At 38.8% G+C, this 16,709-nt stretch overlaps 1 protein-coding gene across 7 annotated transcripts in view; it reads right to left on the minus strand.

Annotated features, from left to right (window-relative positions):
- Window positions 1–5,691: 5,691 nt before the first annotated feature.
- CLASP1 (cytoplasmic linker associated protein 1) overlaps window positions 5,692–16,709 on the minus strand; it is a 349,545-nt gene continuing 338,527 nt past the window's right edge. For all 7 annotated transcript variants that reach the window (XM_027854750.1, XM_027854751.1, XM_027854749.1 and 4 more), the window contains 3 exons: window positions 14,986–15,192; window positions 13,482–13,598; window positions 5,692–8,768 (listed from right to left, as the gene is read on the minus strand). In XM_027854750.1, the coding sequence (XP_027710551.1) occupies window positions 8,682–8,768; window positions 13,482–13,598; window positions 14,986–15,192 (411 nt within the window). In that variant the 3' untranslated portion in view covers window positions 5,692–8,681. The remainder of the gene's footprint in view (window positions 8,769–13,481; window positions 13,599–14,985; window positions 15,193–16,709) is intronic.

Below are 16,709 nucleotides of genomic sequence, written 5' to 3' on the forward strand. Positions count from 1 at the left end.
ACTTAAAAAGTCATGTAGGTGCTCTACTTTTCTTCTTATTCTCTCTCTAAAGTTTCTGCAGTTTGGCTTCCAACCTCATCATTCAATTGAAACTGCTCTCTCTGAAGTTGCCAATGATTTCTTAAATACCAAAATAAATAGCCTTTTCTCCATCCTCATCCTCTAATATCTCTGCAACCTTTAACACTCTCCATCATCCTCTCCTACATACTTTCTCTTCAAGGGTTTTGTGATGCTACTATTTTCTCCTGCTTCTTCTCGTCTCCTTCTTGGTCCACTTGGCTGGATGTTCCTAGAGGGCATGGCCACTAACTGTCTCAGAAGGCTTTGTCCTGGGCCCTCTTCTTTCTCTATACTACCTCATTTGGTGATCTCATCAACTCCCATGAGTTCAATTATCATCTCTATGCAACTGATTTCCAAACACTGTACAACCACCAGTTTTAGATTCTCTTCTTAGCTTGCCTCTCTTCTCCACCTGTACATTCAAAATTTTGAACAGAATGTCTGGTAGACATTTACAGCTCAACATGACTAAAGCAGAACTCATCTTTCCTCCTCACCCTTCTCCTTTTTCTAGCTTTCCTATTACTTTTGAAGGTACCACCATCCTTCTGAAGTAACCCAGACTCACAACCTTGTCCTCTTCAACTCTTCATTTGTACTCATCCCACACATAACTCAATCTGTTATTAAATCCCGTTATTTCTACCTTTATGGGATCTCTAACTGTCCCCTTCTTGCCACTCACACAGCCACCATCCTTGTGCAGACCTGCATACCTTATGCCTAGACTCCTGCCATAGCCTTCTGATTGGCTTCTTGGCCTCAAGTTTCTTCCCACTTCAGTCTATCCTCCAGTCAGCTGTCACATTAATCTTCCTAAAGTTCAGATTTGACCATGCCATCTCCTCCCCATTCAATAGATGCCACTGGTTCTCTATTACTTCCAGGATCTAATTCCTCTGTTGGGCTTTTATAACCTGGCTCCTCCATATCTTTCCAGTCTTCTTTAGACATTATAACTCTCCATATACTCTATGATTTAGTGACCGTACTTTTCCTCATAGTTCCTTACACACAACAGTCCATCTTCTCACAATATCTCCCACACTCCATACCTTTTTACCTGCTGTCCCTCATGCCCAGAATGTTCTTCCTCGCTACCTTCTGGCCTTAAGATTCAGCTCAAATTCATCTCCATCCCTTTCCCTGGGATTGCCTTCCATGTGCAGTTTAGCTATCTTGTATGCATTTTGCATACTGTTTCCTTCATTAGAAAGTAAGCTTCTTGGGGACCAGAATTTTGCTTTTGCTTTTCTTTGTATCCTCAATGCTTAGCACAATACCTGGCACCAGTGTAAACATTTAATAAATGCTATTGATTGATTGTCATATACTTTTTACTTCCCCACTTAGAATGTTCATCGAAGCTCCTTTTGAGGAGTTATCGGCTCATTCTTTGCATTTGTATCCCTAGCACTACCATAGTCCACCAACAACATTTATTGAGCACCTACTATGTGCCAAGCACTGTGCTAAGAGACCTGGAATACTTTTGTTGTTGTTCAGCCGTTTGAGTCAGGTCTGACTCCTCGTGAACCCAATAAATGCTTGTTGATTGATTGAATGGAGGCATAAGATGAAATGTCAAATGAGGAAGAGCTATGAACCCAATTTCATTGGTTTGCTGGAGCAACAAAAAATAAAGCTAGACAGAGTGAGGTTACATTGTGAAGGGTACTAAACGTTCTATCCTGGCAAATTAATATCTTATCCTTTGAATCCATTGAAGGAGACAATCCATTTTAAGCAGACCAATAACGTAGAAACTTCGAATACCTATACTTTAGGAAGATTATTTTGGCATCTGCATGGAAAATGGGCTGTAAAAGGGAATGTTTTGTATCAAGGAGATTAATTATGAGGCTATTACAATAGTCCAGGTGAAAGGTGGGAAGGTCTTGAACCATTAACTGAAAAACTAAAGTTACTGTTGAAGAAATAGAATCAGTGGACTTGGCAACTGATCAGATATGGAAGAAAAGGGAGGAGTCAAAGATAATCCTGAATTTATAAACCTGGGCAACTGAGAAGTTGGCAGTGTCCTCAACCAAAAGACAGCAATGTGGATGTTGGAGGAATGGGTTTGCGGAGTGGTGATTAGTTCAGTTTTGTACATTTTAAGTTTGAGATGCCAGTGGGAGATCTGTATGGACAGGCGCATAAGCTGGCAATCACAGATGTAGGACAAACATTCAGGAGAGAGCAGCATATTTTATTTGAGATCTGCATAAGGACCATAATTGAACAGAATTGTAGTGAATGAGATCAACAAAGGGAGAGGGTATAGAGAAAGAAGAGGGCTTATGTCAAGTCTTAAGGTATACCTACAATTAAGGAGTGGGAGGCTCATGATGATCTAGCAAAGGAGATTGAAATGAAGCAGTTAGGCAGTAGAGCCAAGAGATAGTAGTGTCATGGAAGCTAATAATGAAAGGGCTATTAGCAGTGTCAGAAGCTGGTTGAAAAAAGGCTATATATAGGACTGAACAATTAAGAGATTAATGATGAGCTTTGGGAAAGTAGTTTCTGTAGAATGGTGGGGTTGAAACCAGATTGCAAGAATCACATTGCAAACTTTTAAAAGGTTATGGTAAAGATCAAATGGAGGAGCGTAAATGGAACTTGTTTTGAAAATATATGATGTGCAATATCTAATATATCATATGGTATATTGTTATATATGTACATTTGACAGCACATTTCTATTCCATAATTATTATACGATATAAACGCAAACTATGAATCCCTGTCTCCTCTTCTCTAAGAACCTTAGGAGTAGCTGGAGCTAAATTATGTGGCTTTGTCGACATTTTTAAAACCCATAGTTTTCCCCTTAATAAGCCCCTCTTCTTTTATCTTTTAAATATAAAATAACTCTTAGAGTTTCCTGAAGTTTCTAGAAGCATCCAGTCTCTGTGAGGGAAACAATGCAAACCACTTGGAAGAAAAACAAAGAAATCTCAATCATTCACACGCATTGGTTTGGTACAATAGGATGGTGCTAAAATTTCTCAAATTGTTAATGAATAACTAACTTTTCTGAAGGAAGGGAAAAAGCATCCGTTGCAAAAAAAAAAAAAATTATTTTAGGCCCTGTGGATGACAACATGCCAATTTATTATTTAGTGGAAGGCATATAAAATAAGTAGAAAAGACCTGGGTTCAAATGTGATCTCAGACACTAGCTGTGTAACCCTGAACAAGTCACTTAACCCTGTTTTCCTTAGTTTCTTCATCTATAAAATGAGCTGGAGATGGAAATGGCAAACCACTCCAGTATCTTTGCCAACAAAACCCCAGGAGAGGTCACAAAGAGTTGGACACCACTGAAATGACCAAATAAAGCAAAAAAAAAAAAAAGTATGCTACAATGGAAACGATGACTGGATTTGGAAGTAGATTTGGACTCAAGTATTGCTGTTGTTCAGTTGTTTCAATCACATCTGACTCTTTGTGACACCACTTGGGGTTTCTTTGGAAAGATACTGGGGTGGTTTGCCATTTCCTTTCTCCAGCCCATTTTACAGATGAGGAAACTGAGGCCGACAGGGTTAAGTGACTTCCCCAGGGTCATACAGCTAGTAAAGTGTCTGAGGCTTGACTTGAATTCAGGATGATGAGTTTTCCCTACTCCTGGCCCAGGGCTCTATCCACTGCACTACCTACATACACACTTAAATATTGGCTCTGCCATTTGTTAGCTATGGGATCTTATGCAACGCAGACCTTCCCCAATTCTGTGTCATTTGTAAAATGTTGATAACAATACTATTATTAATGGGGCAGCTAGTTGGCGTAGTGGTTAGAATGCTGGGCCTGGAGTCAGGCCTTAGATACTTACTAGCTGTGCAATCTAGGGCAAGTCACTTAACCTGTTTGCCTCAGTTTCCTCATCTATAAAATGGGGATAATAATAGCACCTATCTCCTAGGGATGTTGTGAGGACCAAATAAAATAACCGTAAAGTGTTTAGCACAGTGCCTAGCACATAGTAACCACTATGTAAATGCTATTTTTTTTTAATAGCTAAATCTGCCAAAGAGCTCAGAATATGACTTAAAACTATAAAATCAGAGATATCAGGAATCATCTAGTCCAGTTCTCTAATTTTACAAAAGAAATTGAAGTTCAAAGAGGATTAGAATTTTCCCGATACCATACTTGGTGGCAAAGTTTGGACAGGAGTCTCAATTGTCCTTACTAGACGGTGTTCTTTCTAGTTCTCCACACTTCTAAGTTTGGAAATGAGTTGTTGGTTCTACATAGATCTAGCTTTTGTGAATGTTTTATTTCCATTTTGATTAGCAAATCAAATGTCAATTATGCCTAAAATGTTACCGCAGACTAATCCTGGGTTAGAGGTAAAGAATTTTGTGTGTGTGAAGAGTGGGTGGGTGGGGTGGGCTAAGAAGGGGGATAAAAGAGCAATCTCACTTTTCTCTAATACCTTATCATGACCTGGAAGTAACACCAGGGGTAATATTGTCAGTAGAACACAAGTTCTGGCCCCTCCTATCAGGTTAGAAAGGCTTAGCATATGGGCCCAGCAATAGGCAGGATAGACAGTATGTCTCGGACTAGTCTAGCTAAGTTCAGAGGAGTTCGCCACGTTTGATTGCAAGGTGACCAATTTTTTGGCCGTGGCAACTCACAAGTAAATCTACTAAAGTGTTGCTATTTGGATTAGGGAGGGAATATCCATGTTGATGAAATCATATTTTGGTATATAATCTTAGCATTATATAAGAACGTAGTTCCATTTAGAGTCAGGGTGGCACTAAATAATCCAATCAGAGAGATTATTATTTAGTGGCAGTCAGAATCAGAAAGTGGGACTCTGGAACTCTGGGTCCAGTGCTTGTTCTATTACTCCATTTGTCTTGTTCATTGCTTTACTTTCATAAAGCTGGACACAGAGGAGACTGGCTCGTTTTACGGTTATGGTTTGTGGTTCTTATACAATGGGACATAGGATTTGGACCTGGAAAGGCCTTTAGAAGTCAATTAGTTCAATCCTATTTACAGTCAAGGAAATGAACATTCAGAAGTAAGGTTCTTTGGACACAGATCAAATTAGTTCATTTTGTAGTTGGCCATGCTTTTAGATTCTCAGTCAGAGGAATGGAGGATTTAGAACTATATCCAGCTTGACCTGATATTCAAATGACACAAAGGATATTCGCTCCCTTAGAGTGAGTTTCATAAATTTCATCTGCTTCTATCCTTTTAAAAAAAAACACCTCTTATAACCTAACCAAGCTCTACAAGCCACATTTTGATTCCAGGGTCATATGTGCAAAATCTGAACTGGGGGAAAAAGACACACAATCAGGAGAAATTAAATGTAAGCTTTATTTATTCTAGGGCAAACTCAAAAGGGTTTTTTTGTCTTTTGTTTTTTAGCAAATCCTATCACGTTAATGTTAACAAAAACATCTGTACATTTGCCATGATACACTTAAAAGTGAAACAAATATTAAGATATAAATACAGATATGGATGTAACATGACAAAAGCAAAAAAAAAATTGTGTGTGTGTGTGTGTCTGTATCTTTGCGCCTGTGTGTATGTTTGTGTGGGGAACCATGCGTGTGAACACACTGGAAACAAAACCATTCTGGTGGCTGACATTTTTCATAGCTTTTCCTTTTTATTTCCAAACATTATTATTAGCAAAGTCCGGCTGTAATTCTACAACGTTCTTTTTGCTGTCCTTTAATACGTAATATTATGCTTGATAAATAAAGGGTATTGGGGAAAGGAAAAGAAGTTTTATATGACAAAGATGCAAGTTGCATTACTTATACAGGTTATCGAGAAGCTAATAATAAGCAATAGAAAAGACAGTCTTGTATTGTTGTCATTTATCGTCCAGCCAAGCACACATGGTGTACTTTGAGAAAGCCACATGCCTCAATACTTCTGCACTACATGAGAACTACAGTACTTTAAACCTGGGCGGGGGGGAGTACGGATCAAGTGATTTGCCCATGCCCTAGCTTCGTGGTGATGTCAATAGCACAATGGATAGCAACCCCAAGGTCCAGAGGGTGATGGGCTTTTTCAGGGCACTGAAAATTTCAGAGTTGGTAAGTGGGGAGGCAAAGTTTCTGTTGAATTCCTTTCCTTTTTTTTCTTGTTCTTTCTTTCTTTCTTCCTTTTTTTTTTTTAATTAGCAAGAGCCCCAAAAGACAGGAGAGGCAAGGAAAGGCAGCTACAGTCGCTGAGATTTGGCTGGGGCAGCCGGGCTCTGCTCTCACCTTCAGGATGATGTGATGGGCTGCATGCAAATTTGCTCTCCTTGACGTATATCAGAGTTTCCAGATCTGTAAGCCAAGAGACTTTGATGTTTGCTGACAAGTGATTGTACATTCTCTCTCTCTTTTGTTAAGTTAAGAGATTGAAGATTATGCAAGTGGTAGTTCATGGCCAGCCCTTTGAGTACTACAAGGAAATTGGGCAACATTCAAGATACTTCCCAACTAAATGACACAGGGGATGCAGGACTCTTTAGGGGAATAAGGAAAGGGAGGGAAAGGGAAACTTACTATATACATTATATTTAAATGAACTGATAAATAATCTAACCAGAATGTTTCTTCTATGGTGCAACACATTTCTACAGCAGAGAATAAAGAATCTTTGACTGACTTGTGTAGTGAAAGAAAAATCACATCAATGAATATCTGTCAACAAACAAAATATTATTTGATCAAGAAAGTAAGGCCTGGTCCTATATTTTGCAGCCCCAAATATGCCAATTACATTCAACCACACTTGTCTGCCACTGAAATTTTTTTTAGACGTAAGATAAAATTTAACTCATTTAAGACAGCCATCATCACTTATTTTCATTACACATGCTTCAGAGTGGACAGATATTGCCAAAGGATAAGAATTAACATTTTAAAGTTTAAATATGATTGCAAAAATCTTTCTGAGAAAATTATGGTTCTCCTCTTGTGCTCTTTCCTAAAATAAATTAGTATTCCAACCAAATGACAAGTGTTGATGTATCAGGAGGAATATTTCCCGCCACTGAATTCTAACAGGAGCAGCTATGTATTTCCTACATATTTAAATTACACTTTAAAAGTCCATCCTGTAGTGTGAGAATACTTGCTACATTAGTTTATGGACATTACAGTGCATTCATTCTCAGTGCATACTATATGTTTTTATAAAATATCTAAAATAATTTTAGAAATAAGGAAAAAAGTTATATATTTTCTCCTATCTTCCATTCTATGGCTCTGAATTCTAAGCCTGTCAGGTAAGCTGTGGAAAGGGCTAACAGGGAGAGCTATGAAGTTTTATATACTGTAAGATTAATTTATTCACCATTTACTTGGAGTCAAATTTTAGGATTCCCTCTTCTCACCATTGCCTACTGTAACGGACACGAAATTTTCTTTGTCCGTGAACTGAGATTTTATTTCAACAAATTGGCAACAAATAATTCTGGTTCATAAAATGAGAAATGACTCGAGTCATGATCTATTGGGTTTACCTCTATAGTCTCTGATCCTACCTAAAAAGAAAAATCAAATTCTAAAACTCCATATCTGTCATTACTCAATGAATGGAGAAAATTTTTACCTTGAAACTTCAGGGTTAAACTAAAACCAAGAATAAAATATCAAATATCAATGGGTCACCAGAGGACAATAATTGTAATTCTTGGAACATAGCCCTAAACTTAAGGTCTCTAGATTTATCCCATGGGTGGTATTTAAATTATGTTTCCACAAAGATCCCTAGAGCAAGATCTCTCCTACAATCCTGGCAAGTGGAATCTCACTAAATGATTTTATGACTTACTTTGGCCTTTGTTTTTAGATTCGACTGAACTTTAAACTAGCTGTCAAGAAGTTTTAAGCCCTGGAACAGATATCATGTAATTAAAGGAAGTGAGCCTCAATCAAATGTCAATACTAAAGAGTCGTCAGTTTTCAGAATCTACACTAAAAAGCTAGGGCACTTTATATACAGCTCAAAGACTGAAAACGAAAACCTTTGGGGGCATTTAGTAGTAACACGGTAAAAGGCTGTTTTTAATTTTAAATGTTTTCTAAAGACATAATTCACATTTTGGTAGGTTTCAAACAACAACTTAAATACACACACCACTTCCACTATTTCCTTTGTGAAAGGTGAAGAATCCAGCAAGGGTCACACCCATAATGAAACAAAATATTATGAGGAAACTGACACAATTCTAAAACCCCAAATCTGTATCAACTTAATTTAAAACAAATTAATCACTTTAGTTGAAACCAAGAAACTGCTAGAGGGGCTCATTTTTATAACACTGTGCCCTAAACCCCCTTTTAAAGATTTCAGCAGGCTGCACAAACATGTTATGGCTGTTTTTTTTTCCTGTTTTTTTTTTTTTTTGTACGAAGACTGCAACACAGGCCTTGCTTCCTTTACATTCAATACCAATAAGATTCTACACAAAAGCTTGAAAGGACCAAAATACTGATTGCAATAAATATCTGTGTGGCCTCCTTGTACTGATTGGGCGTGCCAATGAAGAAAAGGGGAGAAGAAAGGTCTCAGAGAGGCACCACTGATTGCTTCTAAGTCTACACAAATAGGTCCAGATATTTCCATTAACTGTGCGTCGAAACATCTGAAGACGAACTGCTGTTGCTATTGGTGGTTTGGGCCCTCTTTATATACAAATTTAATAGCTTCATCTGAAAAAAAAAAGATAAGAATGAATTATCAGAAGAATAAATCAGTTTTAAAAACAGGTTCTTTTACTAGTATAAACTTAACATGCTCAAAGAAAAAACTACAAAATTCATGCTATTTAAATTTTGATGAAAAACAACATATTTTTATCAAAGTAAGCATAGTAATTTAAAAATTACCTGGGCACAAAAATATTTTAAAACACCCTGACAAACTAGAAAATTCTATGTTGTGCTGAAAAAGGTAAATAGAGATAGATGATGTAGACAAACTGATCCAAACTGTAGAAGCCAGGGAACTTTGTAATCCTTAGTTCAATGAGACACACCGCAGCTAGGAGACAAAGCAACAGCCTCACAAGCCCAAGTTTCCCATTTATTCATTTCCTCTCTTCACCCAGGGTGACTACAACTATATCTGGCTTTCTTTCTCCAACAGTGGTGGAATTATCCTATCAAGCCTTTTAATATAAAAGTCAAAAAATTCAGAATCATAACTAAAATTCAAAAAGAATGAAACTGAAGCTGTGATTGTTTGCTGGCAGTATATGACATCTTTTTTTTTCTTTTCTTACTATCTGTACAAGACGTTTTTAGCTCATTACACTTAAGCTGAGTGGAAAGCCTTTCTTCCTTTCTCCAACTGACCAGCCTATACTTTTTAAAATAAGTAACTAGCTGATTAGGTTATATGAGTATGGGTCTTTAAAGACAATGACAGCTAGGCTTTGGATAAATTCACAGAAATTTTCATGCCAAAATTTCAGAGGAGCAAGAAAGTAACAATGTTAGCATTTTATTCTATTCCAGAAGAAGCCGTCTACCATTGTTGTCTCCACTTCCTCTTCTCAGGACTCTCTGCAATCTGGCTTCTGATCCTGTCATTCATCTGAAACTGCCCTCTCCAAAGTCACCAGAGTCCTCACCCTCGATCTCTCTGTAGTACTGGACACTTCTTCTGGGTGTTTCTGACACTTGTTTTTCTTGGTTTTCCAAGAAATGAGGCGGCTTCTTCTCAATCCCCTTTGAATGTTCATCATCCATATCATGCCTACTAGCTGTAGGAGTAACCCAAATATCCTGCCCAAAGCCCTCATCTTTTTTTCTCTCTCTCTATTCTTTTGGTGACTTCATTAGCTCCCACAGGTTTAATCATCACTATGTAGATGCACTATGCATCTGTATATCTAGCCCTCATCTCTCTTGAGCTCCAGACTAGCTTCATCAACTATAATCAGACAATTCAAATTGGACGGACATCTGTAGGTATCCAAAACAGAACTCAGCATCTCCCACGCCCAATCCACCCCTCTTGAATGTTCCTATTCCTGTAAAGCACATAATTATTAGTCAGCCAGGTTTTCAATATCAGTGTTATCCTTGATTCCTAACTCTTCCTAACTTTTAAATAACTAATCAGTTGCCAAATCTTGCATCTTTTTTTTTTTTTAAATCTCTACAACATCTCTTCAATGCTGTCACTTCTTCGCTTACACAGCCACCACCGTAGCTCAGGTCCTTATCACCTCTTGCTGGGACTATTGCAATAGCCTCCTCACTGGTACCTGACTTCAAGTCTCTCCCCACTATACTTGATCCTTCACACAGCTGCCAAAGCTTTTTTCCTAAATTAGCCTAAATCTGACTATGTCAATGACCCACTCAATAAACTCCAGTGGCTCCTTACTATTTCTAGGATCAAATATAGATTACTGTTTGGCATTTAATAAGCTCTTTACGACCTAGCCTTCTTCGACATTACTCCCTTTTAGACACATACACTCCTGGCAAAATGGCTTTCTTACAGTTCCTTACACGTGGAACTCTATTTCTCCTTCTCCACACCTTGACACTGGCTGTCCCCTCCATGCCTGGAATGTACTCCCCATCCTCACCTCTACTTTTTAAAATCCCTCATTTCTTTGTTCATTCATTTCAGGTACAACCTAACTGCAGCCTTTCCCCCCCCGACCCTCATGCCACTGCCTTCTCCCTAAAATGACTCTGGATCTGTTTTGCATCTTTAAATAAGGATATGGAAAACTAAGTTTCCTCTCCATTTTCTGAGTGACAATGACTGGCAAATAAGTGGAATGCCTGAAATGCTGACTGGCAAAAAGAGTCCAAGCAATTTTAACGGCTATTTTCGTTTAGAAGTTTTTCTTACTTTCTAAGAAAAGGCTCCATTTTGGGTGTGAGGGTAGGGAAACGACTGACGCAAAAACTCAAGTCATTAATAAAATTTGTTTGTTTTTTTTAATTAAAAAACTTACAAACCACAATAGAATCCAGGCTTCATCAGAAGTTATCATGTTACTATGAGTAATGGAAAGCACAGTGTAGGATAATAATAAAACTAACGTTATTTGGTGCTTTACAGTTTGCAAAGGACTTTACATATATTATTTCATTGATTTTGAAAGACTTGGGTTCTTGGTGTTGTTACAAAATTACTTAGTTGTATGACTGTGGGCACATCATTAAACTCCTTTGGGCCTAAATTTCTGTTTCTCATTCTAACTCTTACTCCATCTACTACTTCACATGGTCAGAGTAAGAGTCAAAGGACATAATGGATATTAAAGTTCCATTGTATGGAAAAGTATGGAAAAATATAAAGAATTATATAAATTATATAAACTAATTATTAGTATTGCAAAGTTGTCTCCCAGTTCCTTCTTATTTTGAGGAACAACAAATGAATCCAAGAAAGAGACGGGAAAGCTGAGGATGCACATTATCAGTGGATACTGGAATGTGGGAAATGGCATATCACTGAGGGTGTGTATAGCTAGAAAAGGAGGTGGTGGGTGGGTCATTTAGTAGGCAGCAAGGTGGCACAGTGGACAGAAGGCTGAACTTGGAATCAGAAAGACATGCGTTCAAATCCTGCCCCAGATACTTAATTAGTTGTGTGACCCTGAGCAAGTCACCTAATTTCTGTCTGCCTCGGTTTCCTCATCTGTAAAATGAGGATAATAACACCGATCTCAGGGTTGTGAAGATCAAATGAGATATAAAGTGCTCTGCAAACCTTAAAGTACTACATAAATGTGATTTATTATTATTAATAGTAAAAGTAGGAAGAGTGAAGGACAACATTACACTTCAAGTGGTATATAGGTATCCCTGGAATGTTAAATGAAGCAGTAGAATGGAGGCCTGGTGGACCTTCTATGGAGAATTTACAGAATGACACGGACAAGAATTATGCAGGATGACAAAGTATGGAGTGATCTCTCCCAGTACAGGGAGTTCTGACATCAATAAAATCATGGGTCTGCTAAATCATCTATGCATATTTCAGCATCCCAGGAAACAAAGAACACTTTCCTCCCCCTAAAAGTTGAGCAAAGTTGCTGAATCAAATAATTCTGAGAGAAATGTGTTTATGATTCATTTGTGTTTAACAGGGACAGCTCCTTTGCAAGGAGCAATGCTACAGTCAATTATTTCTTTTTCCTGTTCAATGAAGTCACAGCAGAAACCTGTGGGCATTTGTACCACACATTTAGCTTCTTGGTTTTATCTGCGCTTACATCTTTACACGTTGAAATTTCTTTTATTTACGGAAGTGAATATCTGAAAGAATATCTTGTGATAATGAAGTACCAATGTCAAAACCTTAAGGACACTGCTGTCATGTGGGGGTTAGTTTGGCTTCTGGAAAAGCTATTAAAAGTTTATATGTTTAAAAAAAGAATTCTGGGATCAGAATAAATTAAATCTACCCAAGCTGTACTGGTATATATCCTCAGTAGTGCTTGGGTGCAGCTGGAGGGAGTAAAATGAGTCCTGGCGATAGAATTAGACACCCTGGACTGGCAACCTCATTGTGCTGTTTCTTAGCCATCATGTTCTGAGCAAGTCCCTTCTCTCTGTACCTCAGTTTCCTTATCTGTAAAAGGGGGACAATATCACGTACTTCTTTCTCTCCCTACCAGGCTGGTTGTGATCTTGATAAACAAAGTTCTTGCTATGTAAATGTGGTGCAAAGGATCAAAAAAAGCAGGGTTTGACAAGTTTTCTTCAGACCTAGGAACTACAACCTCACGTACAGTAGGAGCCAGAGAAATTTAGAAGAAATAAAAGCCAGTATGTTCCCAGCATTAGGTTCTGATGCAAAAACGGTAAAACAAACATTTTACAGAGAGGCAGTGTGGCCTAGTGGAAAAAGCACTAGACCTGGAATCAGGAGAGAACTGGGTTCAAATCCCAATTCTGGCACTTGTTAATTATGTGACCACAAGTCGCCTACAAGGTGACCACTAATCTCCGTAGATCCTGAGTTTACTTATTTGTAAAATGGGGTAATACTCGTCTATCTACTTCCCAGGACAGCTGTGAGAAAGCTACTTTATAAACCTCTAAGTACAATTAGATTACATAAGAATTACCATAATCACAGCACAGGAAGGTACAGAGCATTGCTTCTAATACCGTCATATTTAGCAATCAAAAACAAAATAAAAAAACAGTATTGAAAGATAAAACAGAAACTGAATCGCTAGATTATTTTACATTACCATCTTGGGGTCCATATAAAGATGTTTACTTTGTTCTTTTTATCTTTAGGCAATGGTTTTTTGGGAAAACATGGCTAAGCAAAAACTTACAAGGTGATCAAGTGTACCAACAGGCTGGCATCAAAGCTGGTTTGTGGAATCACGGAGAGAGATATCTAAAAATATTCAGACTATGTAATATTATACATACCTTGCTCCCTGTGAGTTGTGCAAGGTGAGGCTTCAGTTCTTCTCCAATTACGGAATAAATTGCCACTAAGCAAAACACACTGGCCTTACGAACACTGCTTTCAGTGTTGTCATAGCCCTACGGGACCAGAAACAAAGGAAGAATAAAATTAAAGATGACTTCAGACAAGTCTTTCAACATCTTCATGAATGGGCATGTTGATCATCTTACTTTGCACTCGCAGCGAGCAGGGAACCTAAGGGTGCTTCTGAGCAGTTACCAGAGTAAGAGAAAGAGAGAAAGAAGAGTCACATGGACATGCACCTAGATCCAGAAAGTTTTCATCTAAAGACAGTTGAGACTCAGTTGGACTGAGCTCCACATGATGCCTGGGTGGCCAAAGAAGCAGAGTAAGTAACAATGAAAGTAAAGTGGAGGCTGAGCACCAGAGTGAGATAAAGGAGATAAAAGGATAAGAAAAATGAAAAAACAGAAACGAGAACAAAAACCCAGTGAATTATGGTTTTTTAGTTTTCTTTCCCCCCCAAATAGAGCAAGTTTCACTCATTAAAATGCTGATTTTTTTTTGAAAGTGTAAAACAAACTGCACCCTCACCATTATAGCATGCTTCCCTGCTCTGACTGTGTCATCAGAAGCTTTCAGTGGCTCCCCTTCCACATGGACTAAAGCCTGAGGTCTATGAATTCAAAGTCCTCCCATAATGTAGTCCTAACTTACCTTCTGAACTTCATTTACCACTACTCTCATAGAGGTAACATGCCCTAGCCAACCTGAAGTATTTTACTTAATTTTCCCTAAATATGCCCCACGTTTTCTGGGCCTCGCTACTGCCACTCTTGGAGGGTTCTTTTGTTGGCAGCCCTTTCCCCGCCCTACTCTACATCCCACTTGTTGAATTTACACTGACATTTCAAAGGCCAGCTCAGCCTTTAGACTTCAGCTCCTTATTTACAGACTGAGGTGCTGAATTAGGTCTCTTTCAATTTTAAAAGTTCTACGATCGAGTCCATCACACTTTTGCTGATCACTCCTGTTGGCAACATTCTCTTGTCCCTCTGATCTCCTGCAGCACCTCATTGAGTCTACTCTTGTGACACTTATGAGATACTGCCCATCGTCATTAGTTATCTGTATAAATATTTTATTTTCCTTTATCTGTTGTAAATTCTTTGAAAGCAAGATTACACTCAGGAGAGGGTCAAATTCAAGTAAATACAGGGAAAATCATAAAATCTCAATGGCACTGTGGGTACTACTGACTGTACACTGGTTTTGAAATGCTAACAGCACAGGCAGTACACACTGCCGACCACCACCTAATTCCTCTTCCCTCTGAATAAAGATGTACCTGCGAGCAAGATGAAAGAGTTCTAAGGTTACTTTTGGCTGAATGGTCTTATCTGGCCTATGAGTCACTAGCTTAGTTCAAACACCAGCCACACCAGCAGCCATCACATACAGTGAAGTACATACCCCACAGGTGTTGCCTGGCCCAAGCCCTACCTGTAGCAAGCCTGGGATGATGTCAGGGAGAAGCTGGTGCAAGGACTCCTTGGAAATCCTCTCAATAACTTTGGTCTGCATCTTAATGGCAGCTAGATTGATGGGGTAGTCAGCAGTCTGGATGATTGGGCAAAGCACTTTGATACACTGCTCAGGGTGTATAGAACTGGCCAATGTTGAAGCGGCTTCCTCTGCAGCTCTCACAACCTGAAAAAAACAAACAAAAAAAAAACCCCAAAATAACTCAAGTCCCCAAATTGGAATGGTTAACATATTATAAGAAAAGAAGTGCCAAGCACAAATGTTTGTTCTTGTAAGCCAAATGCCAGTGAACAAACCTAATGACAGATGCCATCAATTCATCTAGTTGTTAATGAATACAGAAAACACACTGTACTATTTTAACCAGCGCAACTTTAAATTACTTCTTCTTGCTCTTGAGGCCTTGCTTAATGGTGGCTTTAAGTGTTTTGGGGTGTGTGTGTGTGTGAACACATTTTACCATTAGTATGAGCTCTATCTGACTCTCTATGACCCCATTTGGGGTTTTCTTGGCAAAGATGCTGGGGTGGTTTGCCATTTCCTTCTTCAGCTCATTTTACAGATGAGGAAACTGAAGCAAACAGGGTCAAGTGATTTGTCCAAGGTCACACAGCTTGCAAGTGTCTGAGGCCAGATCTGAACTCAGGAAAACGAGTTTTTCTGACTCCAGGCCTGGTACTCTATCCGCTGTGCCACCTAGGTGCCCCCTACAGTCTGTGTAGGTGAAGCATGTTCAGAATGGATGAATAAAAAAGCATTTATCAAGTGCTTATTGTGTACCTTAAGCTCTGGGATACAGACAAAAAAGCAGACATGATCCTTGCTCTCAAGAAGCGATACATTCACCTCTCACATTCTAATGGAGGAGATGACACGTATGCAAAGTTTCAGCTGTAAGTGAAATGGAAAAGTCCCATGGTCCCTGGGATGCAGCATCAAAGGAGATGGTAATGCAGGGCACTGGCATTCCTAAGGTTCTTGGGCTTGCCACATCAGTGACAGTTTGTTAGTAGCTGGTTGTAGTGGTGGCAAGGAAGGTGGGCTACTTCTCCATAGAGATTACTTTTCTCAATGATGGCTGTGGGGGCTTGGGTGGAAGCAGGGCTGGTGATCTAGGGGCCAATACTATTCCCAGGGCTCTTGGGTTCAGGATCCCGGGATGTTTCCCTTTTCGTCTAAGGTGATAGATGAAGTGGTGGCTTGACTTTCCTGAGGGCTTTGCTGTTTTACTAAGGTGAGGCAAGCAGTTTCTGTTTGATTTTTGAATTTTTATTAGTATCTTCTGTTTCTATATCAACTACATTTCTCAATACATCCCTCATAACAAAAAGTTTTAAAAAGTAGTTCAATAAAGCCAAATCCAACATTATATGTAGTATCCACAGTGCTTTACCTCTGCAAAGAAGGGAGCAAATTACACTCTCCTATCTCTGGCCAAGCTTAGTCACTATCATTTCACAGCACTTAGCTTCTCCTGTTTTGTTGTTGTCTTGTCCATATATTGTTGTGCTCATTATTTTTCTGGTTCCATTTACATGTACTTCACTATGGATCAATCCATCCAACAATCAAGTATCTGTTAAAAGCTTACTATATGCCACTGTACCAGGTGCTGATAACATAAGTACAAAAAATGAAACATTCCCTAAGCACAATGAACTTACATTCCAATTGGGGTGGGG

The sequence above is a fragment of the Vombatus ursinus genome, unplaced genomic scaffold, assembly GCF_900497805.2.
Source record: "Vombatus ursinus unplaced genomic scaffold, bare-nosed wombat genome assembly UNPS02010548.1, whole genome shotgun sequence".
Lineage (NCBI taxonomy): Eukaryota > Metazoa > Chordata > Mammalia > Diprotodontia > Vombatidae > Vombatus > Vombatus ursinus.